The following is a 27,034-nucleotide window of genomic DNA, read 5'->3' as shown; positions in this document are numbered from 1 at the left end:
TAGATGAGACCTTAACAGATTATAATGAGGGTCTGGCAGAAAAACAGAGCCGGTGACTGAGCTGCCTCTTGTTGGCATCATCATCAACCCAGGATGGCAATGTTCATTCTCTTTCGTTAGGATTGATCTGACTACTGACCTCTTTAAGCTTGTAATGGAATATTGCACGTGTGTTACTTTCAATGCAACTATTACATTAAGAGGGTAAACACCATTGGCACTATATGAGTATCTTAGCACGTTCACGGTAGCGTTAGCTCAAAGCACTGCTGTGTCTGATGCAGCAGAGCCTTCAGGAGCTGCTCACTGGTCCGAATGCAAACATGATGCAACGACAGAACATAACAACTAAGCCAATACAAACCGTGAAAATGTGCTCAGGTGAGTGGGCTAGAGTGCATGTAATGGTTAGTGTTGCACAGCAGCGTATAGGTCACACTGCAAGAATGTTGCCCTTCTAATGTCATGTCAAGTCTTAATTTGAGTCCATGTCTAAATTTAATCTAAGCAGATAATAAATAAGTGATGGCGCTTCTGACACTAGTGACATCTGGGATTAGCTACAGTAGCATTTATATCTGTGTGTGTAATGTCTATACTTTATTTTAATTGACTTAACACATAAAAGCAATACACTGATTTTCTGAGGAATCTCAAGTTCAGTCGTGTCAGTAAAATCCGCCCGCCACCAGGGGGCAGTGAATCAAATCCTGAACGTGACTCCATACCCGGAAAAGCTTTCAACGAAATGAACATGTGTTTACATACGCACTGAGGTGAACTAGTTCTAAGAGCGTTGTTAGTATAAGCGTTTAATTTTGTTGGGAAAGTATATTTTGACCTAAAATGTCTGCAAAACCCAGAGATGGCGATTATGTTGTTGAAGGACAGTCCGCGCTCAAGGAGGAACTGAAGCAAAAGGTAGCATTAGCTAAAACACGCTAGCTGCTCGGGTTCATGCTCATTCAACGTAATTAAAGTTAGATGCTTGTGTTTCGACATTATAACTAAGCAGTGGTTTAACATATACACGTCAATGAGGCAGCATAAAATTATAAGACTGTTTTTAAGAGGTTGACTAGAGTCCGTGAAGTCATTCGTTCTGTTTAACAGATCAAGGAGCAGATGGTTGTGGTGGACGAGCTTTCCAGCCTGAAGACAAACAAAGTGAGTAGACGTTTGCTGTTGCTGATACCAAACGTGATTTGTTTGTGCGCCTACATTAAATGTTTCTTCTTGACTTCATTATTTGTTGTGTAGTGTATTTTGTTTGCTTATATATTTTGTAATATTTTTCAGAAAGTCTATATCCAGCAGAGGAACAGCAACATATTCTTTCTAGCAGACAGAGCCCAGACACTAAGCTCAAGCAAAAGTAAGTGTAATTATGTGAGTTGAGCAAATATACTAAATGTCTCATTGGTTTAGAATGGAGGTGGTCAGTGTAACGGGTCTCTTTCCTGTCTCCAGAGAAACTGGATAAGATGAATAAGGAACTGCAGGATATGTAAGATCTCCATCTCCACTGCAACAATGTGTGGCATTTTTTGTTTGTTGAATCTGTCACCAACTCATTTTGAGTTGCACAAACCTTTTTATGAACATTTAAAGAGGAGAGGGCCTAATTCCAGCCAGGACCTGACCATTACAAATGCAAATCCCTATTTTCACTGTGTCTTGTCCTCCCATGTTCTTCACATGAGAGGCCGTCTTACACCTCAACCAGTTCAGGATAGGACTGGAAATGTCCTTGTGTGGAATGGGGAGATTTTTGGAGGTCTGACTGTGATGCCTGAGCAAAATGACACTGCTGTTGTCTCTCAGCGGCTGTCATCCTGCAACAGCCCTTCAGAGATTCTGTCTGTCTTTTCCAGTATACAAGGTCCCTGGGGGTTTGTTTACTACCAGAAGGCTGGAGACTACCTCTGGTTTGGCAGAGACTTCTTTGGCAGGCGTAGTTTGCTTTGGAACATTGTTGCGCAGGTCTTGATTCTGACTTCTGTGGCAGCTCATACCTCTGGGTCTGGTCAGTCTGCTTGGCAAGAGGTCCCAGCAGTTGGTTTATACAGGGTTGACTTGAAGGCAGCAGCAGAATCTGGCACAGTACAGCTTGAGGTCTACCCTTGGACTCAAGCAGGAAATCCTGTCTCTACTTGCATTGAAACTATATCAAAGTCTGTTCCTGACAACTGCACTACTCTGATAAATGACACAGTACTCTCGTCACCTGTTTGTCCTTTGAATATGTCCATCCCAGAGACTTTAAATGAACCAGAAATTCATCCAAACTCACATCTGTCTGCAAAAGAACTGGAAGAGATACTTGCGAGCAAAGAAAAAAAGGAAGAGGTGAACTATCTTACTCAAGTTCTGAGTGAAGCAGTAAGAAGGCGTGTTCAGGCCTTGCCTTTTGAGTTCGAAAGCACTTCATCACCTAATAATGGCCATGCAAGTGTTGCCATACTTTTCTCAGGAGGCATTGATTCAATGATTCTGGCTGCCTTGGCCGATCGTCACATACCCGCTCGTCAACCAATTGACCTTCTCAATGTAGCTTTCAAGCTACAGGACCCAAAGAAGCAGAAAGAGTCTGCAAGGAAACATAAAAAAATACATAAAAACAAGCCAGCCGATTTAAAGAAGGATGAACCTGCTTCACGGACATCGTGCCCCTTTGATGTTCCAGACAGGATCACTGGAAGAGCAGGTCTTAAAGAGTTACAGGACTTGAATCCTGACAGAAGATGGAATTTTGTTGAAATCAATGTAACACAGGAGGAGCTGCAGGAGTTGCGCCATGAGCATATCTGTCATTTGGTGCATCCACTGGATACAGTGCTTGATGACAGCATTGGATGTGCTGTGTGGTTTGCTGCAAGAGGGACGGGGGTCATCAGACAGGACAACAGTCTTCATCCGTTCACGTCTTCAGCAAAGGTAAAATACAAAGCAGAGACTTTGATCTCTGATGAACACTTTGAAGAGAGATGTGTAAGAGATCGGTAGTAACAAATACATATGTCTAACAGTTATTGAAATCAAGGGAATGCACTTGTGACTGCAGGTCATCTTGACAGGAATTGGAGCAGATGAGCAGCTAGCAGGTTATTCCAGGCACCGAGTGCGATTCAAGACTTCAGGACACGAGGGACTCATCCAGGAACTGGCCATGGAGTTGGGCAGGATCTCCACCAGGAATCTGGGCAGAGATGATAGAATTATTGCTGATCATGGAAAGGAAGCGAGGTAAAGAGGAAGCATGGACTGATTTTAAGTTGCTAATCAAATCTGTATTTTTGTCTGTTTCTTATGCTTTGTTGATCGTGTTTGCCTCCAGTTTATTGCGTGATGTAATTCGCTAAAAAATGTGTCTTTAATAAATGAAACATTAACATTTGCACTTTGAAGCCTGGTAAAAGGAGCTACATTTTTTTAAATAGGTTTATAAGTAATAGAGGGAGGGAGCATGAGTCATGGTAGTAGGCTCTCGTTTTACTGGGGAATGGTGTTGTTCTATTCACATGTCCCTTTAGACTTTGTAATGGTGACTCAGCACTTTCACAGCAGACATATGGGGTTTCCGCAGCTGCAGGAACCCAGGTGGAGATAATTGCAATAACAAAAGCTTTGTTTCCATTAGGTCATGCCACTGAGGCAGCAAATACAATGCAAAGGCTTCGAGGTGGACAGTCCTTCGTAATGACACCACTGAGCTTCCTGCCATCACATCTTCTAGCGCAAACAAAGTTTGAAACGTAATTAAGCTTGAAAAGCCAGATAATACGGAGTCATATGACTGTCCTGCTTGACAGCTGGAGCCTTAGGGAGGAAATTAAATAACAGTGAAACCTAAAATGTTTAATGGATTATCCTTAGCCACTCTCATCAGAAGATGAGGCTTTTAAATAAACAGTATTTCCTTGTGTCTTTATGTCCTGGTGGTTCCGCAACCTTTTTCAGTGTCATGCTGACTGGACCTGGTAGCTTTGTTGCACTCGTGGAACACACGACACGTTTATTACTAATTAATGATCCTAGGGATGACCTCACATTACTTGCAGCACAGTTTCATTCATTTCCTACACTATTGTTATTGTCTGAGGGTGTATAAACAATCTCAGACCAATAACAATAGTGACAGACAAAATTATGAAATACTAATTGTTTTTCCAAAGAAACGTATCTATATGTGCTGAGCACCCCTGATAAAATGTCATTCACTTTGTGTATGTCCAGGTTTCCGTACTTGGACGAGGACGTGGTGAGCTACTTGAATTCTGTGCCTGTGTGGGACAAGGCTGATCTGTCGCTGCCTCGAGGTGTCGGGGAAAAACTTCTTCTGAGACTCATGGCCAAACATCTGGGCCTTGGCCAATCAGCCGTCCTGCCCAAGAGGGCCATGCAGTTTGGATCCCGCATTGCAAAGATGGAGGACAGCCATGAAAAGGCATCTGACAAATGCACAAGGCTCCTCACTGGTTGAGAGAAATCTCAGAAAATTATTTTAATACAAACAAGTACATTATAAAATTACTTACAAGAAATTAAAGATCACACGTCATATTTACAGCCTCAGTTCTTGATTTACTGATTAGTCATCATTATTTTCACTTGAGGGGATTATGTTTCTGTTGGCTTTAATACAGCAGTCATTGTGACGTGTTTCTGCTAAACCATGTATGACTGGACATCCTGAAGCGTTTCTCTAAAGTAAAGGTCACATTCAGCATAAGAAGACAGGTTTCCAACATCAAATCTTCCAGAAATCTGATGGATGTACACTGGCTTCCTGAAGAGAAGAGGGGTGGGCAAATTTAGCACGAGTACAAAAATATGAAAATACATAAATATGGAGCAGTTGCCCACAATGCTAAAAATATGAATTACCTTGGAATGAGCCAAGACACAAAGTTTCCTGGAGCATCTTTCTCTTCAATAGGAGCTTCCTACATAACACAGTGGTGATAATAAAAGTATAATTTTATTATTAATTTCAACTTTTTATGTCACATGGAACTTTATCAAATTACCCTCTTTTCTGCTAAGAAGGCATCCAGCAGAGGAAGACTGTTCTTTGAAAACACATAGAAACAAGGACACTGAAACACAAACAAAACACCAGAATTAATACTTTGTCAATGTGTGCAAGACACTGATCCACTGACCAGCTGAGCAACAAGTGTACGGAGGAAACAGATGCTTTGTGAAGCACTAAATACTGCCGGGTCTTTGTGTTCACCAGGTGAAGGAGGGTGTAGGTTTATGTCTGCCAGGGTAACCATTTACTTTTCAGCAGGGGGTCTCTGTGTTTATGAACTTACTGCCCTCCGTGACTTTGTCTCGGTGGGAAGCGGCTTCTCCTTCAAGCACACAGCACGCAGGTCACTGTCGACCTCCAGAATCCCATATTTACTGGTTTCTGTAAAGACACGACACTCAGCTACTTGTGAGCAGCATCACGTCTGAGTGTTTATGAGCTTTTAGTGATGCTGCTCAGTGGCAGAACTCACCTTCCTCTTTGCACGGGTATGAGAGTACCAGACAACTGTCTTCACACCTGGTTTGGAGGTCAGAGAAAGTCGCTCTGATTTTACTGAGGCTGAAGTCTTCTTTGAATAGGGTGTCACTGTTTAGGATGGAGAGAGAACTATCAGCCTGTCAGACGCAGGGATTGGATTTAACAGCTGTTAGAACGGGTTGTGCTTGGAACTGTTAATGACAGGGAAGAAAACACACCCTCCAATAACTACAACATGGTCTTCTATCCCGAAGTGTTTTACTACAAGCTGCAGACAGGCCACCGCACCAAGACGCTCCTAATCAAAGGACGACAGTTATTTATGGTTCATAAATACAGTGATAAAAAAACTACACTTTTCTGATGAACGATGACTCAAAAAATGTGTCTTCAGAAAACAGATGCTTGTAACTATAGTTAATTGTTCTGAAAGGGCGATGAAAAATGTATTTACATCATTGCTTCTTGTCTGATCACTGACAACTTTGATATTTGTGATATGTGCTGCCCACTCTTCAAAAGCACTCAGGTACAGAGCGTTGGTCTGTGGAAACAAAGGAGTGAGAAGAGTTAAAGCCCACGACGGTGGATTCACAATCCGCTCGGAGCAGAGGATGCTTCATCATCAGCCACAGGCCCGAACACAAAGACCAACAAACACTAGCACAAAGAGATAATACTTGATATTACTATATATGCAATATATGTTCATGTGTAGCCCATTACTGTTACTGACGCATTAACAAAGAAATATTAGCATGTAATACTTTACTTTTCTGTTGGTAGCTTTAAACGATGCATCATATTTTAAAAGGGAGGACGTATTTTAAATTAGAATGTGCAGCTCAAACTACAGGATTTGACTTATTAGAGGACTGAGTTTGGGTGAAACTACTGGTTACGTCCCTTTCTTTCCCAGACCACACGGTTGTCCTCACCACGACGTAGACAGCGTCCACGGAGCCAGAGGCGTTCAGGGCCCGGGCCCAGTGGGAAATCAGAGCGCACTGTCCCACCGGCAGCAGCGGCTTGGCAACTCCAGCCAGGTGACCGAACCTCCCGCTGCTGTCGGCCACCACATCTCGCTGAAGCCTGGTTCCGTACCCAGCGGCAAGAATTACAGCTTTCATTTACACTCGGAGCCGTTCTCTGAGGCGCCGGGAACGTTGCCTGAAGCAAAGCTAACGGAAGGATCGAAACTTTGGACTCTTCTCGCGATGTTACTCGTACGCGAGACTTGCTGTGGGTTCAAAGTCTCTTCCGCTTAGAAGTTACTATTGAAAGTACCGTAGAAAAAAACGCGAATGAACTAGGGAAAACGATCTGATGCTTCAGGCTAATTCAGGCCTGGTGATAGTATGAACATCACATGAGCAAAACTACCTGCATTAAGAAACTCCTTTTTTTCCAGAGCTGCAGCAGTATTTATTAGTCAACTGCTTTCAGCGCTCACATATTCATCGTCCCAGGGAGTAAAATTGTTATATAAACAATTTTTAAAGAATAATTGTTTGCATTAAGACATATTCTAATGTCTAATCTGAATGGTAGGTTTTCAAAACCAAACTATTAAAAATGATAGCCACACATTCATGAACCACCACATCCAGATTGTGAAGAAGAACGAGACTGTTATCCAATAGGTTGTTCATTTATTAACCAAATCATCAGTACATGAAGGCATCCACAAAGCTTTCATACAAAAGTTTACCATTTATTTTCTACAAACAAATGAGGGTTGAAAATGAAAACATCACCTTTTCAGTAAAGAGAATATACATTTTTTTTGTTTGCATATGACTTGAGAGGTGTTACTCGACATCCTCGCTGCTGCTTCCGTCCTCTGGGGGGGTGACGTCAGCTTCAGCTTCTTTTTCCAGCTCTTCCAGCTCTGCAGGCTCAGGCTGGGATGACTCCATTGGTTCCTCAGCTGCTTCCTGCTGAGGTGATGGCGTATCACTTGTTCCTGACACCTCAGGCTGTTATTTTACGTAAGATATGCAAGATTCAGCAAAACTATGTTAAACCTTGCTGTAGCATGCAGCTTATGTACACAGATACAGTTTCCTATTCATCAGTGTGCGCACAAAATAAAGAAGATATTAAGATGTAACTGGCGTCGACTTTACCTGAGAAACAGTGTCAGCACTCTCCTCCTCTATGACTGGCTCTGCCTCCTCTTGCTCCATTGGTTCTTCATCTTTTATGACCGCTGGTTCCTGCTCAACTGGTGTCTCTGATTCTGTTACTGCTGCGGTGGGAGTTTCTTTAAGATATAAGGCAGGGGGAGTATCAACAGGCTCAATCTGTATGGAAAGAGAGAGTTTGGCTTTGAGGTATAATATGAATTATGGGTGATTTTCAAGTATGTGACATATTTATCCGTTACCTCCTTCTCCATGACTGGCTCCACAGGTTTTGGCTCTGGCTTTTTGTGTACTTCCAAGACCGCCATGATGGAAGCAGGTATGTGAGCTTGCTGTTACAAAGACAAATAGAAACAGAGGGGAAATAATTAGGAAACGTTACCATTGATCTACTGAGACCAAGCAGACCAGTATTCTAGGTTAATCTCAGATTAGACAGTTTCAGAGTAAAAGTTGAAATCCTTTACCTGATGAGGGGTGAACGAGTGAACATGATGTAGCAGAGGCTCCCTCATTTCTGGGCAGCGTTCAAAAACACTTGTCAGTTGGGCTGGAGGCAGCTGTAGCAGCACACTATATGACTGAGGCTTTGTCCTTTGACAGCACTTCACAAACCCCTCCCACACTTTAGGATATTTCCAAACCTAAAACAAAAAAAGGCACAACATTGATTTATATCTATTTATCATCCATTCAGATGTTCTGGATCAAAGAGAAGACAAATTCTTTTGTAACATGATGAAAAAAGCAAAGCTTCAAATATGTTTAAATAAGTTTGGTGCCAACCTGCTTCATGATGAGACGGGATAGAATGTTCATGACAAAGCCGCCCAGTCGGGGATACATGGTGAGGGACTGGATGACGGTGCGCATGAGCAGCATGGGGAGGGGGCTCTGCTCCATCAGCTGCTGCATTACCACTGCTAACACCTCAGATGTGTACACATTCTTCTCCCCGAAGCACAGGTTCGTTGCTGCAGTGAGGACAACACTTTGCTTATTGCCATTAGCCACAGATAAACAAAAAATGCTGCAGAGGTCGGCTGTCTGTGCCTAACATCACTTGTACACTTATACAATTTGGTATTATGTCCATCCATAAACCTGTGGGCTTTATTAACAACATCACTGAATAAACTCCCTTTAAGACTAAGACTTAAAGGCTGAATACAAACCTTTTATGATTGACTTCATATCACATTTGGTTGAGTCTATGTTGTGTAAGGCGATAAGAAGATCTCCTGGTGTAAGAGGGGAAACAGATGAACTTCCTTCACCTGAAAAGAAACACAAAGCAGTCAGATTACCGTTGTCTGTCACATAAGAGGATGAGAGGATCCTAGAAGCTCTCCATAAAAAGTCAAAAGACAGACAGTAAGAAGACAGTCAGACTCCCAGCAGTGGTAGAATAACCATCTTACTGTGCTGAGTTCCTAACAGACGGTTAAACACCTCCTTAACGACTATTGGGTTGAGTTTGATGAGCTTGGGGAGGGCCTGGATCACTTCATGCTGCGGACCAAAATCGGACCAGTTCATTAAAAACACTCACCCATAAATAGTTCATTCTCTGTAGGTAATTTGGTCAGCTAGACCAGGGATGATTACTAAACTTTACCTTTTCAAGCCCATTGATGACTGGGATTAAGAAACGAACGTCCGGAACTCGTTTGTGGTAAAGGTCTCGCACTCTCTCCACCAACTCTGGAGACGGAGGCACTGAATAGACGAAAAGATGAAGAGTGGATGTTAATGATACTGTTAATGTTTAATGTTGTTTCCTGTGATTTGACTGACTGTTTACCTTTGTCTGTTAAAATGTGCAGACAGCGAGTGACTAAAGTTTCTGCTCCTTTTGGACAGTTTTCAACCAGAAGCAGCAGCTCAGGAGAGCTCATCCCCATTCCACGGATCTACAAACAGAATGTTTTAAAAAAAAAAAGCACAGCAGAACACACGTGATTTAACACATAATGACACATAATTAGATCTCATTCAACTCTGAGATCACCAAACTGTGGAGTTTATTATATATGTATTTAAATGACCTTCAATGAATGAATGCTTGAATGGATAAATGAATGTTTGACAGGAGTGTTTACTCAACGTCAGGTTTCTTTTGTTTGAACGTCAGTAGGAAGCGGCATTGTGCACTATTTGCTCTCATTCATGTTATATTTTAGTTGAACCAGTTGAAAACACAGAAATAGACACACACAGCTCAACAGTCCAGACTTTGTCCTCAGATGATGATTGTCAAACACAACTGCCAGATGTACACACACCATTCCTCAACCCAACAGAACACAGTGTTTTGAGGTTCACTGAGGTTGTTTTACATCTTGGGACAAATGTTTGGTGTCATCTGAGTGAATTACAATATGTTAATCAAGGCAGCTTTAAACGCTCTAGGCGGGATGTAAAACTTTCCAACACAAGTGTTCTCCGAAATACAACAAACAGAGAAGTGATTTACCGGCTGCTCTATGGCTCGAAGCACACTGCGTTTTATGTCAGCGATGGCCTCAGTGTAGACAGATGCGAGCTCGTGGACCAGTCGGTGATTGAGTGGCAGCAGGGACAGGTAGAGGAACAGACACTGTCTGACAGTCTCTTCGGTCCAGGGGGCAGCCACTTCTGTCTCAACAAACACACAACATCATGGAGTAAATGGAATGAACCTGGAACTGTTTCCTTCGACTATCCTTCTAAAATTTTAACTAGTTCTAAACTTTTAGTTCTTGTTCTAAAATTTTTGATATTGTACGCCATAAATCACTGTTGTTTATATTAGAATGTTCCTAATATAAAACAGTGAAGAAGAAGCAAGATGCCCACAGCCACAATCCTCAATAAACTCACTCAGCATGTTACGCAGATGCACTAGGAATAGGTGTAATGTAGAGGAGGATGTAGAAATGCAATGTTTAAAATACAGATGCTAAACTCATCCACATATTTTACAAACCTGTATCTTTGTCAGCTCCAAACAGCAGAGACGGGGGGTTGGGGTGGACAAGGAGCTGCATGTAGTTCAGCGCAAACTTTTCAATATAGTCTCTGAGCTGGTCTCTCTCATACATGCGCTTCAGAAAAGCCAGAGCAGTGGTCCGTACCTGAAAAAATAAGTTGATGAAGAATATAACAACTATACACAAATTAATAAAGGATTGTGTAAGGAGGTGAGACTCACCTTCTCTTTCTCATGTGAGCTGAGATCCAGAAGTACATGCAGGTACTGAAACTGCCTTGAGGGCCGTTTGACGATGAGCTCCTTTAGCGTTGTCATGCCCAAATACACGCGGGACTGAAACACAGGGTGCTACAGCTGAGTGGACGTGCAGGGAATCCACACAGTGACGTGCTGACCTCAACTCACCTCATCTTCACAGTAACGTCGTATTACTTCCAAAGCTGATTCGGTTATAATGGGAGCCTCTAGCACTAGTTTGGTGAAAAGACTTAGCACAAACAAAAAAAAAACAGCATTTAGACTGTTTTATATGATTTTGTTATGGCAGTCTCAAACAAAACATATTAATTTATTGCGTTTGAACATAAATGAGGAAACAGTGATGCTTTGCTGACCCATCCCTCTGTTCAGGCTTCTCCTGCAGGCCAGACAGCAGAGTGAAGAGACAGTGGTCGTAGCTGTCTAGCAGCCCAGTGGGCAGCTGGCTGAGGTAGGTGTTGTACTCTTGGTACAGCAGAGAAAAGGCCAGATCGCTCCTGGTCCTGATGTCTTCCAGGATAAATTCCAGCACATCATCTTTCATCATCCCTTCGAACTGTGTCACCAGCCGGGACAGGAGCTTGACTCGGACCTGCACCGCAAAATCAGTGCGATTACCTCATGAAACAGATGCTTGTTTCGTGTAATTAAAGAAGACTTGTTGATTGTAAACCCATTGTCGTGAGCTGATTACTTACATGGGACATGCCACTCTGAGCAATCGCTCTCTCTGAATGCAGGATGCGTTTGACTGCTTTAGATGTTAACGTCTCAATTTGATTTTCAGACAAAGACTGGACAACATCTGATAATCGAAACACTTTTTTTCTTCCACTTGCCCCAGCAATTCTGTAACAGAGCAAAAATATGTGCAGTGAAATATTGACAAAAGAAAACAGTAACGACACTGCTGCCTCCTTGTCTATGAGCCATTACTCACTTGGGTTGTGCGGTCGGAAGTATGGGTTCAGGAAGTCTCTTTGCTACAGTAGGAGTCTCAGGGCTGGGAACTTTTTCTGGGTAACCGCCGACCACTGAGATCGCTTGGCCCAGCATCACGGCTGGAACTTTGCGTTTGATGAGTAGGTCTTTAGCAATGGAGTCCTCATTTTCTTCCTCTTTGCAGGCATCGTCCTCTCTGGCTTTGCATTGTTCAAGTCCTTACAGAGTAAATATAGTTCATAATTGAAACATTTATTATTCCAGCTTTTTAAATTTGACTAGTATTACCTTTTCACACACAGTACAACAACAAACGCAATTAGAATCACTCAATCAAAAAGCATTTTCCAACTGAGTCTGCTTTACTTATTTAGGTTAAACGCATATTTAGTGCACAGACTTCTTGGACCCATCATGATGGTTTTTGAATCTTTTTCACCAACCTGGACCAATCCCAGCTGCCGTCATCTGTGTGGCCATCAGCCTGGCCAGATGTTTAATTTGCGCGTCGGTGCCTGCTGACTCAACAGGTGTGTAGGTGGCTTGGAAGGATGCTGGCATGACATCAGGCAGATACACCATACTGATTAGGACCTAAACAAACACGTCATAGATATTAGCTGTAATGTCACCCTTTGGTTTACAACAAGACAAAAAGACAGGGGAGCTTCTACTTACCAGGTTAGCTACATTCTCAGGGGAAAGGAGTGGGTGCAGGAATTCAGCTGTGAGGTCAATGGCAGACTGTGCAGCTGGAACAGCAGCTGGCTTAGGGATCAAGAGAGGAGCAGGCTCTTCTTTGTCCTCATCGTCTTCAATGAGGGTCGGCTCTGAACAAAATGTTACGGTTGTCAGTAACAATGAACCTGGAGGTGTAGTGTGCTTCTGTGGTTGGTAACTGGAGTGATGTTGACCATTAAACAGGTTTTGGGCAATATTCTACAGTTTCTATTGTACTATTACTCAACTCAAGAGGCGTTTTACAGATTGACTGAAGAACCTGACTAATCATTACAACTTTAGGCAACCTCAATGGCAAAGGTGAAGTGACGCTGGGACGACGTGTGTGTACAATGAACATAAAGTGATTCAAAGGCATCAACCTGAGATTGTTTTGAGAAGAGACCAGGTGTGAAAACGCCCTTTGACCAACACAACGAAACTGTGACAAACACAAGGCTTGTAACGGTATACTCACCCATTTTGACCTTTTTTCCCTCTGTGTACTGTTCATGGCGCGGCCGTTTGCGTGGCTCACGTGGTGCCGGTGTAGATCGTGTTATTTCACTCTGGGGCATGCCCAGGTCCAGCAGCAGAGTGCTGATTTGACCCTGGAACTCTAGGCTGCAAGGATGCTTGAGGACCGCCACCAGGTGCAGCTTGAGATTCTTTCGCACACTGCTGACCTGAGACTTAGCCAGAGTGGGCGGCAGGTTTGCTAAAAAAAAGTGTAAATAAAGAAAACAAATAAATAAATATTTGCTGTTTGGTACTTTATGAATGTAAACATCACAACGCACTGCCTCAGAAGTACTTACCATGTAATGTCTCATACGCTTGCACCACCTCTGACATGAACATTGGCCTCTGACGGGCAATAGTGGCCAGTGAGCCTAGAGCTGTAGTGAGGTTGATGCTGGAAATGGCTGGGTGGACCATGAACTTCAGCAGTTTGTCTAGTGCAGTCTTTCCCTCTTCACAAAGGACATCTGTGGAGTGATGTCAGATCATTAATTCAAACCGTACCAAGAATTTAATCAGAAATGCTTCTTGATTAAGTTCTAAACTATTTCGCACCATATCTAATGTACGAGTGATCTTTGGGAACTTTGTCCAAGCTGATGTCACCCTCTTGTCGTTTAGGGACATCGGAGTCTGACGTCCGTGGTGACAGAGTGATGATTAGTGATTCTGTGAACTTGATGGAGTGAGTGCGCACTCCATCATTTTCAGAGTCCAACAAGGTAAGAACCTCCTCCTTCATCTGTGTGACTAAATCCCAGCATGCCTCCTGCACCTCTGACAATACTTTGAAGCGCACCAACCACTGCCATGAAACAGACAAAACAAGAGATGTATAGAAGAGACTGACAAAACCGACTCCCATGCAAAAACAATCTATTTGGGAGAATGTCCTGTTTCAGGTAAATCATACAAGTCTAAAATCTATACAATTATTGCATTTACCTGTAGAGTAACTTTGTAGAGCTGGGTGAGTGTAAGAATAGCTTTCTTCACCACATTCACACTTTCATCCTTCAGCAACATGTTCAGGTTGGCGATTAGTCGAACCAGAAGTTCATTGTCCCTTTTACTGGAGAAAAAAAACAGCAATTAAGGACAAATAAAATGAAATACTGACAATCATCAAACTTGTGTGTCACTCACCATGCTTCCTCTATAAAGCCAATGACAAACTTTTTTACTTCAATCGACTTATCAGTCTGAAAGGCAATCATCTCCTACAACATGAAAAGACAACAGAAGTTTTACACATTTAAAAATTCTAATAAAGGTCATATTAAGCATTGTGAGAATATCATGAATTTCAGTCACCATCCTTTTAAACATGTAGGAATCATTTATGCATTATAGTTAGTGGTCACAACACAAACAACAATGCTGCAAAAAGGTTAACTTACATCCAAGAAATTGTCAAGAAGCGATGGATCTTTGTTAATGATGAGCTCCTGGACCTGGGAATTACACAAGATTCATTAATACAGTCTCATTCTATATAAACATACTGCTTTGTACACTTATAAGCTTATGGTTATTATTTCACTATGAGAAGGATCTTAGAAAAAAATACAGTTTAGACTACAAACCTGTTTGAGCACAGTAAGTTTTTCATCTGTGGGTATCAAAGCAGCCTGATTTAGGAGATCCACCACCTGAAATGGCAAAACAACAAAGTGACCATCACTTTGCATTGGATGTCTTTCAACATGTCCACATGAAAATGGAGTGTTTGTGTTTTAAATGCATCACTTCCCTTATTTAATTTTCATATATTCCACTAGTTTAAATCGGTTTAGCCACTAATAAAAAAACATTCACAATGTATTCACATGTTTAAGTTCCAGTGAACAATATTTTCGAAACCTTGTACCTTCTGCGTCACTTCTAGCGTATTCACTCATGACAGGTGATGTTTACGTCAAGATTGACAGGTGTGTGATATCACTTTGTGTAGCAGCTTCTTGTAGTGATGACAATCTACACAATGCTGTATTAACATGTCTACAACATAAATGCACCTTTTCACTGGTGGTCATATCGACGGTGTGGGGGATAGGAGTTTCCCCGTCCTCAGATGTAAAGTCCATGCTGTTGCTACACTGCTTCCGTCACTTTAGCGACATAATTTCTTCAAAAACACAAATTAACAGTGGGACCTGGAACCGCAAAACAAATGCAATTAACATTACAACCATCGACAGTCTGTTCGCTAGCCGGATATTAAACCGAACGCGCTACTGATTAACTACGGACGCAAATAGTAATATTATCAGCCTTAAGTGTCAAACATATGAACTATAAACCTTTAATAACACAACTTCAGCGCCAGTTATTACAGTTAAGATGACTTTGCTCTATCTGCTACTTATTTAGCTCGCGCGCCAATACTATTGCTAGCTATTTAAAATAATAAGCTTTAAACTGTTTGCGACTCGGTAAAAATGTCACAACCGCTTACGGCTACACACGCAACTCACTTAGTTGAAGCAACGGGAATTTAATACGTGACAGCGTTTGGAATAACTTTATGGCAATCAGTATACACGACTCTGCTAGCTTGTAGAGGAAGCGGCCATGTTTGATTGAGAAACGCTTTTACTTTTCTTCTGGTGTTCCTGCTGAGCGCAGAGCGCGGAGGCAGCCGCCCCCTGCTGGACGTCATAACTACATAACTGTAGTAAAGTCAGTAGTTTTAGTAAAAACTGTGCAACATTCCACTAAAAAGCATGTAATATAAAGCTGAAGAAACTATCATGGTTAAAAATGTCTTGGTGTACCTTAAATGTGCCACATCAGATACATAGAATTTACAGACATAAAATATATTCAGTATATATGGTTATATAACCATATATGGTTGTTAGGTTATAGAATATAAGAAATGCATTGGGTACTTGACTTAAAATAAGTGTAAGTGTCATTGTGTACATAATGTTAATTTCAGAGAATGTGTGGAGATTGTATCCCGTTTTTGTCTTTTTTATAAATTCTGTATTTGTTCTTTTTTTCTGTCGTTGCAACATTGCATCAACCTTTACATGTTCCAATGTCCTTTGTTGCTCTTTATGCTTTTCCCTTTTATTTTCTCATGCCCTTGATTTTTCCACTTTTACATTTGACTTTACTCTCATATCTTTACTTTTATTACTCATTCTGCCTCCTTATTCTGCACTAAAATGCGCCTGACTTATAATACTTGTACAAGTTGAGACAGAAACACAGTAAATTTCTCGTTTTTCTGTGTCACCCTATATATTTAGTGTGCAAATATCATAGTTAAGTTATCTAAGTCTAAATGGGTCAGTGTAACTGTTCCCGACAACCTTCTGGATCTGTCATGCATTCCCACAATCTGAATGCAAGAGAAAAGGATGTCTTTAATCATTCAACCAACCAATCAAACTTTATTTATATAGCACTTATCATACATAAAAAATGCAACATAAAACATAAAAAGAGACTGTGCTGTGATGTGTAATGCTGGACTAATAATAATTTCATTATTTTATTAATACATTTCATTAATTACTTGTATGAAGTCCAAAGACTATAGCAGCGTACCATTACATGTCTATGGCTTTACAAAATTAAAAACGTAGAAGAAAACATAATTCTTCCACAAAGTAAATCATTATCTGGTATACTGATTTAGAAAATTTGATCATTTGCCTTATGCATTATGGTGCTCTTTCTTTATACCTTTACCCTTAATCTGAAACCAAAGTATAATGAACGATATATAAAAAATAGGACAAAAGCCTTCAACTCTATAAACTACAGGCCGATGTTTATTTCACTAGACATGAATCTGTGTTCACATTTTCATTAGAAAATTGACGTGACCTAAATAGAAGGAGACTTCATATCCCAGAAGCCTTTGCACAACATAAACCAAGTCACCTGATGCTGAAGAGTGCGGGGTGTGCTAATGTTTACAACTGTTGGACTGTCGATAATTGTATCGTAAAAACTGTGATTTTATTGATGTTTCACAATTGATGATAAACGCGAGAAAATGGCGGCGCAAACTAAATGACATCTCGTTGCATCCAGGTAAAAAGATTGACGTCAATCAACTTAACTTAGCAAGTCAACGTAAGAGCCTCAACGTCGCGTTAGCTAAACGCAGCACAGTCATTTTACTAGCTAGGGGACACACGGGTGCACTTTAACCAGCTGTCAGTGAAGTCGAGCTGATGTTAATTTGAAGCGCGTAGCAACCTACAGCATTAACGTTACTTGTTAATAAGTAAGTGCGACTCGTTCATTACTGTAGCTAGCTTAAGTGGACGTCTTAGAGGAAGCGATACCTTCATAGCAGTAACCTGTCCGCATTGACTATTGGCTCAGTATGTTTTTTACAATCAGCGTTACTCTGAGTTTTTACATTACGTGTTCCCGTTTCTCTCCCAGCTGCACACCGTTTACATGAACTAGCTAGCTTTAGCCTGCTGCCGTGTAAGCTACCAACCACCGACCCGAACAGGAGAGGGGTGTGCATCTCTGGTTCTAGTTACCTACGGGCTGATTGTGTTGCTGTGTCCCCTTCGGTTTGTGAATGGGCTTCGTTACCTGTGAACCTATTGTGGGTTTAGTGACGATTGAAGTGCAGTTTTCCTGGGAAATAGAAACGGCTTACGTTTATTAGGTAGCGTGTGTTAACCAGATTCTCAGTCATACAGAGGAACATGGCTCAAAGTTGAGTCATGTCAACTGGATTTCTGGAAAAGAAGAAATCCAGTACAATACATGACTCAGCTTTCAGAGATGGTGCAGGGGTGAGGTTAATGTCAACGTGTTTGTGTTTGTCCTTGGCGGTCTGTCAGTTTCCTGATGGAGTGGGTGTTCGTCATGAACCGGATGAGCTCTCAGGGAAGCTCGGGATCCCAGCGGAGGCGCATGGCGCTGGGGGTGGTGATACTCCTGCTGGTGGATGTCATCTGGGTGCTGTCATCCGAGCTAACCTCAGTAAGTGACTTGTCACATTGAGCTATTTACCTCTCACCTACCTTTGCATAAAGCTTGTCTGTGCGACTGACACTTTAGCAGACATTAGATGATGAGGCATCCACAGGTAAAAGTACGAACTCAGCATATCTGTATATGTTATGTTGGGTTTGCATGACATAGTGTTGTGCATGTCTGTCGCAACAACAACTTAAAGTAATCAAATCCACGCTGCAACTCCTAAAAATGTGATAATAATAATATAACTTGTAGCTGGTGCTTTAATTGCTCTACGCTACCCAGGACAATGAACAACATCCCAGTTTGAGGTCTGAGCTGGTGCTTTAGTTTAAAGGATGTCAGCTGATTTCACGTCACAGTGGCGCCATTATCCGAGAAAACAGGATTCATGTGGGAAGGAGCAAACATGCGCTTCAACACAGTCTAAGACTGAAGCACATACTGGGAAAATGATTTCATATGCTTCAATATGCAAAAGGGACTGAATTTGTATCTTACTGTAATGGCCTTGTTGTGTTGCTTCTCCAGTACATTTTCAAGCGGCAGGAGTACAACAAACCTTTCTTTAGCACATTCACCAAGACTTCCATGTTTGTGCTGTATTTGCTGGGTTTCCTACTGTGGCGGCCCTGGAGGCAGCAGTGCACTGGCACTCTCAAACGGCGCCACTCTGCGTTTGTAAGTTGTCTGACCACACTCTCCCCACACGGGGTCAGTGTGTATAAAGATTTTTTCCTGCAAACAACTAAACAATGTCTATGCCATGAAATGTGTAAATGGTCCTGAGACAAATTTATCAGAATTGTATCCCTCTGCAGTTTGCTGATGCTGAGGCTTACTTTGCACCCTGCACCACTGACACCACTGTGAACAACTGTTTGGTACGTAGTTTAAGTGAGGATTCTTTTTGAAGGCTTCTGCATCTAGCAGTTTGTTAGTCCTTAGCAGCTGCAGATACAGATGTGTAACCGTCTTCTCCTGTGCAGAGTGAGCCACTGTATGTGCCAGTGAAGTTCCAGGATATGACAGCTGAACACGCCAGTTGTTTACTCGGAGACTGTGAATCTTGTGAGTATACTTCTGTTGATGTTATTTGTGATTAGGTTTTAACTGAACTCCTTGGTGTCTTTTAATTTAATACACTAGAGGGCAGCCATGAACTGTGGATGTAGATGTTGTCTACACAAACTTTCTCAAAACGAGAAATGTCTGTGGGACTGTTTCATCAACAGTCAGACTCAGGCTTTTTCTTTCGTCTTTCATGTTCTTGCACCATCAGTGGGATGTCACTCTCATCATCTTAGCTGCATTTGGCAGCCATTGAAAAAGTTGATGATTCTTTAGATTTTTTTCTTCCTTTTACGTCATATCCCTCACATTACTCGAATCTCTAGAAATGGCAGATATGCTGGAACATCTGCGAAGCCACACCACCAAGTCTTACTACAGTTTTTGCTGTCACCCTTTGTCAGAAATAATGATGCATATGTTCAGTTACAGACAGATATTTTGTGTAATACAAGAAAATCATGCTGCTTGCTGCAAATATTTCTTTCCCCGCCTCCATCAGTTCACACCTTTTTCCATTTCTGCCTCAACAGCTTCCAAAAAGCACCGGGTGCGTTTCAGTAATATCATGGAGGTGCGTCAGTTGCCCTCTACACAAGCTCTGGAGGCAAAGCTGTCCCGCATGTCTTACCCGGCCGCCAAGGACCATGAAGCGATGCTGCGCACCGTGGGCAAGTTAACCATCACAGACGTGGCCAAAATCAGCTTCTTTTTCTGCTTTGTGGTGAGAATCCATCTGGAAAGACAGTTTTTTAATTTGACTTCAGTTCTATTTAAATATGAATGTAGCTATATTCATTTGGTCTAGACACATACACTACCTAGTAAAATGTTTCGAACAGCATCCAATGGGGTTTCAGTAGTAACTGGACTTAAAACAACCTCATTACTGAAAAGCTAGAACACTATATAAAAACTGAATGCAGTGACTTGTCATATTTTATTGATATATTTAGAAACATATTAAAAGTTTGAACTAAGGAAATGTAGCTGATGACGCCTTAAAGTGGAGACAGAACCACGTGTGGCATGGCTGCAAGTGCTTCTTTTAACAACACCTGTAAACTGGAACCTGACCAGCAATGTCATCCCAGGATTCTAACAGCTCTACATTCCAGAGTCGTCTTTGTGTTTTCTTTTACAACATGCAGCTAATATTTATAATCACTATGAAGCCAAGCTGTTGTCATTTTCATCCCCTGAAAGTGACGTCTGAATCGGTACACGCTGCTCTAAAACCTGTCCCTCAGCACCTAATGAAGCGCATGTGCAGCCCTGTGCCACCGTTGACCAGCGCTGCACCCATGGTTTTCAGAAAGACATGACTACAGTAGTTTTCCTCTTTGATGCAGACCACTTTTAATGGTTAGGTTTTAAATGAGCGTTGTGGCTTTGATGTTCACACATGGCTTCTTTGAATGACAGACATTAAACTTCACTGAATGTCAGTCTGGCCAGTGAGAGTTTTACAAATATTCCTGAGCCCATTCAGATGTGTCCACAGTTTTATCTGTCTTAGAGCCTGAAGATCAGAGGCCTCTTATGTTGTGTTGCTGCTTGTTAGGACCTTTTAGGCTTTTTATTTGCTGTCACCAAGCTTGATATCACAGCTACTGTTTGCCTTCCAGTGGTTCCTGGCTAACCTGTCCTATCAGGAAGCCCTGTCCGACACACAGGTTGCTATCGTCAACATTCTGTCATCCACCTCAGGTGAGGATTTCAGTGTCTAAGTCATAGTGAGTCTGGTGCTAGTGCTAGTTGTGTAATGGCTGCCTCACTATCTGCCTGTTGCTGTTTTTATCATTTGACCTATGTTGTCTTTTCCTCTTCAGGCTTGTTCACACTCATCTTAGCGGCCATATTTCCTAGCAATAGCAGTGACCGCTTCACCCTGTCCAAACTGCTAGCTGTGGCTCTCAGGTAAGTGTTGATGTTGCCGCTCGGGGCTGTAGAGCAGGTGATTTGCATGGGTGAAGCTCCTGTTTTACACGTGTGTCTCCATGATTTGCATTTAGATTTTAGGTTGTTTGAGTACTTTGGAAAAGTTGCTTCTACTTGGGTTTATGTATCAGGCAAAGACCAAAACTGGAGTGATGATATTTGAATGTTTTTATTATCAACTTCTCTCTGTTGTGGCCTCAGTTGCTCCTGAATCTACTGGCTTGTATCCAGACTTATAAATTACCATGATAAGTAGCAATGCAGTATGTGCTCTGATTTATGAATAAAATCAAATGCTTTTTGGTATAAATGTAATGTAGTTCAGCCCAGGTGACAGACTGTAATTGTTTTGTGTGTTGTTTGTTCTAACACCATATTCGTTACAAACTATAATGTTTAAAGTGGATTCGCTGTGACAATTACTACAATTACATTGGTAACACCTGGTGGGTTTTATTGTTATGGACGAGATCAGCCAGGGAATAATGTTAACACCTATCTTTATTCACAAGCTTGTCCTAGAACTTAAAATTCTAATGGATCGTAGTGGATCAGGCCACAAAGGGTGCTGTTGCTGTTAGGCTGCAAGCTTACAAGATAGTAGCAAGAATAGCATCATTTTCATCGTAGTCATGTGGTATCTGTTGTTTTTAGCCTTGGGGGTGTTGCCCTTGTGAGTTTCTCCAGTATGGACAACCCTGATGGTAAAGGATCCATAGGTAAGTAGAGAGCGGAGCAGGTTACTGTTTGATTAAGTGCTGTGTAATTCTGATTGTTTGAAACGATCCACGCAACAATATCAACGTAATCCAATTTGTATGAAGGGTCTTTGTGGTCACTGGCCGGGGCAGTGCTGTACGCGGTCTACATCGTAATGATCAAGAGACGAGTGGACCGAGAGGATAAGCTGGACATCCCCATGTTCTTTGGTAATTGCAAGCTGTTTAAAGACCATTCTGTTAAAATCTGCTTCATCTGTTGCACACTGTCTATAACAAATCATGAGCTCCAACGCCTCCAGAATGTGGGAGCCCTTTTAAGCGTGTGTGTGTGTGTGTGTGTGTGTGTGTGTGTGTGTGTGTGTGTGTGTGTGTGTGTGTGTGTGTGTGTGTGTGTGTGTGTGTGTGTGTGTGTGTGTGTGTGTGTGTGTGTGTGTGTGTGTGTGTGTGTGTGTGTGTGTGTGTGTGTGTGTGTGTGTGTGTGTGTGTGTGTGTGTTCCACAGGGTTTGTGGGTCTGTTCAACCTGCTGCTGCTGTGGCCAGGCTTCCTCCTGCTTCACTATACAGGTTTTGAGGCCTTTGAACTTCCGAGCCAGCTAGTGTGGACTTACATCCTTATTAATGGGCTAATTGGAACTGTTCTCTCTGAGTTCCTCTGGCTCTGGTGAGTCCCTCACCCATCATTTATTCAGATCCATCACATCAACTGACAATGATGTCACTATAAATAAGCACAATTGAATGGAATAAACATCAATATAGAGATTCAGCCTTTGATGTGGTAAAACACTGTGATGCTGCTGTCTGTCCACAGGGGCTGTTTCCTCACGTCGTCTCTAATCGGGACGCTGGCATTGAGTCTCACCATTCCACTCTCTATTTTGGCAGATATTTGCATGCAGAAAGTAAGTTTCCACAGCTGGAACTGTGAGAAAGAGGATGCAGAAATAATATGATTGTTAGGATTTTCATTAGGTTGCCTGGTCTATTTCCATTCGAGCAGAAGTCAACTAATTTTGTATCAATGTATTTTCCTGAATAATAATGACAAAAACATAAAAGACGTTTTACAGCCATCTTCCCCTACTATGCAGTAGTATTTAGTTTTAGCTGTAGACCCATGCTTTCCTTTGGTATCTTACACTTTCAAGTACATACCGAGCACTAGGGTGCATTTTGATGAATAGTATCAACTACATAATAAATGTAGTCATTAAATACAAACTTAAAAAGCTGCAAAATGTCCTGGCCTGTTAGAACGGACACTCTCCCAAAGACAAGTAGATTAATGTAACTTTACTTCTCTTCTTGTGTGCAGGCTAGTTTCTCGTGGCTGTTTTTCGTTGGGGCTGTCCCTGTCTTTCTCTCCTTCTTCATCGCCACACTCTTATGCCACTACAACAACTGGGACCCTGTCCTGGTGGGAGTGAGGAGAGTCTACGCCTTCATTTGCAGGAAACATCGCATTCAGAGGTAAACCTCTCTGCACTGCTCTCTGTGATGTGGAAAGGGACTAAGCACTGTAGCTCAATGTAATAACCACATCCACCCATTTGCAGATACTGTGAAAAACGGAACTTTGCTTGAACAGGTCATCGTTTAGAGAAAACATTCACACATTACTTTTGTAATTTATTGTTACTGGTTAATTCGGGGACAGTTGTACAGCTGGAACATGTGCAGCTCTACTGCTTTGATGAAGTGCATTGATCAGTTCAACTGTCAAAATAATTTAAACTGAAAAATGAAGATAGATACTTGATGATGATAATAATCTATAACAATGCTGATAATGTAAAACAGGTTGCAGCACATTGGAAGAAAGTGTATTGATTGTATTAAGGGAATAAGTAGGGATTCCAGAGGGTTACTAGTTACTACTATGACTAGTCATAAGTCAGGGTGACTAGTGAGCAGAGAAAAGGCGGAAGGGAACTGTGCCTATTAAGTACAACTACAGACTGTAGCACCTCAAACTGGGCTAAATTGGCAGTAAACAAATATGTGTTTGTAAATAATCAGCGCTGATTGTGTTTAAATATCATGTAATACCACAGCTTCAAAAATGAATTTAATGGTTCACCCAAACCTGCCACAGAGTTAAACCGTGCACATTCAGGCTCTAGAGGAGAAAAATGACTTTTAAAAAGCGTTTAGCATGTTTGATTACGCTTCACCACATTGGGAGAGAAGCGTCATGGTTTGATTAGAAGGTAATGACAATGGAACAGAATGGTGAAGGAGCTCGTCTCAAGCATCTCTCTGTCATCACTAGGTTTTGTGCCTCTGCACAGTCTTGTAATGTTATAAGTCTTGTAATGTTCCTAATTATCAGTGCTCTAGTATTATGTCTAAAGATGACCTGGATCTCTACAGCTGTTATTTCATATATTAACCTGCACTTAATACCACACAATGGAAAACTTGACTGGAAGTTTAAATAGACTGAGTGTAGTTTAGAGATGTCAGACTTCCAGAAGCTTCTGGATTTTCATGCATGAGGGAAAACCTTCCTGTGTCTGGCCTGACGAGACAACCCAGACAAAATGCCAGGCATCTACAGACGACAGGTGAGAGATGAGGGTGAGATGAGCTCAGCCACATGAACATGGGCTAAGACCTGGAGTTGGAGGAGCACTTCATCTTATGCCATGGTGTGTGGCCCACAGGCAACACAATGCTGGAGTGGCTGTGACGGATTCTTAACGCCTACAGAACATCTGTGGAGAGACTTGGAGATGGCAGCTCAGACATTTCTCATCTAGTCTGATGAAGCGTGAGAGGATCTGTCAGGAGGAATAGGTTGAACTGAATCAAAGGAGACACTGTAGAGACTCATTCATGACGACTGAGCTGTAGCTGCCAAAAGTTCTTCTACAAAGCAGAGAATGGAAGGTTTTATTGCTTTGTGAGTCAGACGTTTGTTCCATTTCTAAAAACACTGTCATTATGTGTTATTACCTGTAGATTGATGGGATCAGCTGGCCTATGGCTTTTAAAGTTATCATTTAAGCTGCTGTACAAGTGAGGTTTCTGTAGTCTGTGAGGTTTCCAGTCCAGACTTTTAAGTTTACTTTAAAGCTTCTAAAATAGAAAATGTGTTGTTGGTGTGTTGTGGCTTCAAATCTATTTCAAGTGCTTTGATCTAAACTCTGACACACTTCAAGTCTTCTTCAAGAGGACAATAGACTGTGTTTGCAGCCCGCCGCCGTAGATGCGTGACTGACTAACCTCTGTGCTCTGTGGCGATTAAGGATGGTTGTTGAGATGATGACTTGGTGACTGACACCCGTTGTCTCCACCCACAGGCCAGATGACAGTGAGCAGTGTGAAAGCCTTATTCCTCTCCACACCGTGTCCCCCAGCGAAGAAGGCTTCTGTTCATGATCCACAGGTCAGGCTGTAAATGTAAAGAGGTTTTTGGCTCATCAGGGAGTTGTTTGTCCTTTTGACTGCGTTCTCCTCGCTTTAACATGGAGCTGAATAGGATCGACAGAAGACGATCAGAACGTGGCGCTAGCATCTCACTGAAGTCTCTTCAGAACTTCATAGTTTTAGTCGAGCTCCCGACACCACAAAGTAATTGCCAGCAGAGCCGAGGGAGGTTTTGAACCCAGCATGTGGTTTCTAATAGAACGCCTCTATTAGTGGGAATGTGGGAGCCCTTTTAAGCAGAGTTGTGTGTGTGTCCACTTTCTTAACAAGGCTGCAGATGATCATAATGTTACTAAATAATAAGTAATTAATTAGTAATTAATCTTTTAATTGTTGTTTCAGACTGGCTTATACTAATTTAAATTTTATATATATTACAAATATTTATTTTAAAGCTGTACAGAATAAAAGAAGCTCTAACATAAATAATGCATCATATTCATCATATTGTATCAACTGTCCAGTCGTCTATTTGTTCAAATACTGATTTCATTGTGATATTTTCTGTCTTCCTGTGTAGGGTGTGAACGTGGATCCCACTGAGCAGCTGACGGTCTGGAAGCTTTCACAGACATTGATCTACCCCAGTGCCTCATATGGAAACTATTTATTTTCTACAGCGGAGACGATCTGTTTGTTTTTTTTTTTTTCTACAAAGGAAAAACACATTTTAACTTTCGTTTCGGTCGTCACAGGCTGAGAGGGTGTTTTTACTTTTTCTTACTGGTACTGGACATTATGGTGGTGATTACTAAAATCACCTGACCAAATGAACCCAGACATGTTCAACTTGATGAACACCGTGGGGGAGCCGTTAGGGTTCTTGGAGGCGCAGGCCTCTGCTCTGCTGTCTGTGTTGGGTTTTAAGCCTCGCTGCTTGTTTGGAGCAGGAAATGCATCTGTTCCACAGTCGCAGAGCAAACCCAGCCTTTGCTGGTCAGCAAACGAGTGTTTTACCTTGAACTTCATTGAATGTACTTCAGTGCTGTGACTAATGTTAACCCCCTGGAGCCATTGAAGTTGGTGTAACCACTTCATGGATCATCAGATAGAATTGAAGAATGCACATGCGGTAATTCCGTTCTCAGCACCAACACAATTCATTAAGACTGACCTCTGTGCTACGAGCTCAAGGGGATGCTAAAACCGTCTCGCATGATTCATTTTTTATTTTATTCCCTCAACATAAAATTCCATTTTTCAGTAAAGATTCGCAGACTGATGTTGGGAGAAGTAAAATGAACTCAGGCCACAGCTAAAAGAAAATGTGCCCCGTTCTACAACAACCCTCTTGTTTCCGTTGGTTTTGCTGATGGTGCTGCATCATGAAGTCATACTGTGATAGGATCGTACCTTTTGTCACTACGCCTTCCAATATAAGCTACAAATGCCTTGCTGCAATAACGGTTGTCTGCATAAATACTGTAGACATAGAGGTCTAGTATTGATGCTTCATGACCTTCAGATGAGCACTACAGAAGTATCTCCCTCTGGCATCACTTATCCATTTGGCCTGTTGTAACTGACAGCTGTCAGAGGAGGAGCAGAGCCAGATCGTTCTTTGACAATGAGATTATGTCACATTAGTTAAGATGTTTTTTTATGTTCTGTTATTCAATAAGCAAAACATGATTTGAAAAGGCCTTTTTATTTAGCAGCCTTCTGGTTTTTAAAGCAGGTTATGGTCCCACCCTGTTACATGTCAGGCTAGTGTGGTTCTGTGGCGCTGTAATAACCGTCATGAACAGGCTGAGCACTTTGTGACAGAACCTGGTTTTGTTCTGGGTCATTGCACTTGCTTTTCAATCAGTCCCGCCTTCTC

General features: G+C 41.8%; 4 protein-coding genes across 6 annotated transcripts; 2 read left to right on the top strand and 2 right to left on the bottom strand.

The window, feature by feature from the left end:
* Positions 1–1,299: 1,299 nt before the first annotated feature.
* asnsd1 (asparagine synthetase domain containing 1) lies at positions 1,300–4,563 on the top strand. The gene is made up of 4 exons (XM_029136849.1): positions 1,300–1,375; positions 1,471–2,937; positions 3,065–3,246; positions 4,237–4,563. Exons 2-4 carry the CDS (start codon positions 1,534–1,536, stop codon positions 4,481–4,483), a joined length of 1,833 nt encoding a protein of 610 aa, XP_028992682.1. The 5' UTR covers positions 1,300–1,375; positions 1,471–1,533; the 3' UTR covers positions 4,484–4,563.
* zgc:136439 (uncharacterized protein LOC678627 homolog) lies at positions 4,477–6,745 on the bottom strand. Its single transcript, XM_029136850.2, has 8 exons — positions 6,457–6,745; positions 5,973–6,062; positions 5,737–5,816; positions 5,511–5,626; positions 5,322–5,419; positions 5,031–5,099; positions 4,888–4,946; positions 4,477–4,789 (listed from the first exon to the last, which is right to left on the bottom strand). The coding sequence occupies exons 1-8, from the start codon at positions 6,646–6,648 to the stop codon at positions 4,669–4,671; spliced, it is 825 nt and encodes a 274-aa protein (XP_028992683.1). The 5' UTR covers positions 6,649–6,745; the 3' UTR covers positions 4,477–4,668.
* A 405-nt stretch (positions 6,746–7,150) lies between these two features.
* Positions 7,151–15,694, bottom strand: sympk (symplekin). Its single transcript, XM_029136847.3, has 27 exons — positions 15,559–15,694; positions 15,100–15,237; positions 14,668–14,733; positions 14,482–14,535; positions 14,228–14,301; positions 14,027–14,153; positions 13,637–13,886; positions 13,378–13,548; positions 13,038–13,277; positions 12,518–12,669; positions 12,283–12,433; positions 11,838–12,057; positions 11,596–11,746; positions 11,254–11,489; positions 11,045–11,126; positions 10,859–10,972; positions 10,634–10,781; positions 10,142–10,302; positions 9,470–9,578; positions 9,284–9,384; positions 9,087–9,177; positions 8,841–8,942; positions 8,452–8,639; positions 8,133–8,309; positions 7,908–7,997; positions 7,648–7,824; positions 7,151–7,497 (listed from the first exon to the last, which is right to left on the bottom strand). The coding sequence occupies exons 2-27, from the start codon at positions 15,166–15,168 to the stop codon at positions 7,330–7,332; spliced, it is 3,669 nt and encodes a 1,222-aa protein (XP_028992680.1). The 5' UTR covers positions 15,169–15,237; positions 15,559–15,694; the 3' UTR covers positions 7,151–7,329.
* Positions 15,695–16,972: 1,278 nt separating this feature from the next.
* LOC114847154 (solute carrier family 35 member F5-like) lies at positions 16,973–25,876 on the top strand. Of its 3 annotated transcripts, none has more exons than XM_029136606.3 (15): positions 16,973–17,134; positions 17,908–18,049; positions 18,578–18,727; positions 18,868–18,930; positions 19,036–19,117; positions 19,651–19,841; positions 20,746–20,827; positions 20,950–21,037; positions 21,713–21,777; positions 21,883–21,987; positions 22,282–22,441; positions 22,592–22,682; positions 23,096–23,250; positions 25,086–25,171; positions 25,733–25,876. In XM_029136606.3, exons 2-14 carry the CDS (start codon positions 17,915–17,917, stop codon positions 25,162–25,164), a joined length of 1,446 nt encoding a protein of 481 aa, XP_028992439.1. In that variant the 5' UTR covers positions 16,973–17,134; positions 17,908–17,914; the 3' UTR covers positions 25,165–25,171; positions 25,733–25,876. The 3 variants fall into 3 exon arrangements, with proteins under 3 accessions (XP_028992439.1, XP_055360982.1, XP_028992440.1); XM_029136607.3 differs by lacking the exon at positions 16,973–17,134 and adding an exon at positions 17,180–17,330; XM_055505007.1 differs by lacking the exon at positions 25,086–25,171.
* Positions 25,877–27,034: the final 1,158 nt, after the last annotated feature.

This window comes from Betta splendens, chromosome 21, assembly GCF_900634795.4.
Source record: "Betta splendens chromosome 21, fBetSpl5.4, whole genome shotgun sequence".
NCBI lineage: Eukaryota > Metazoa > Chordata > Actinopteri > Anabantiformes > Osphronemidae > Betta > Betta splendens.
The sequence above is the reverse complement of the archived record's forward strand: the minus strand, read 5'-3'. Positions and strand labels throughout refer to the sequence as shown.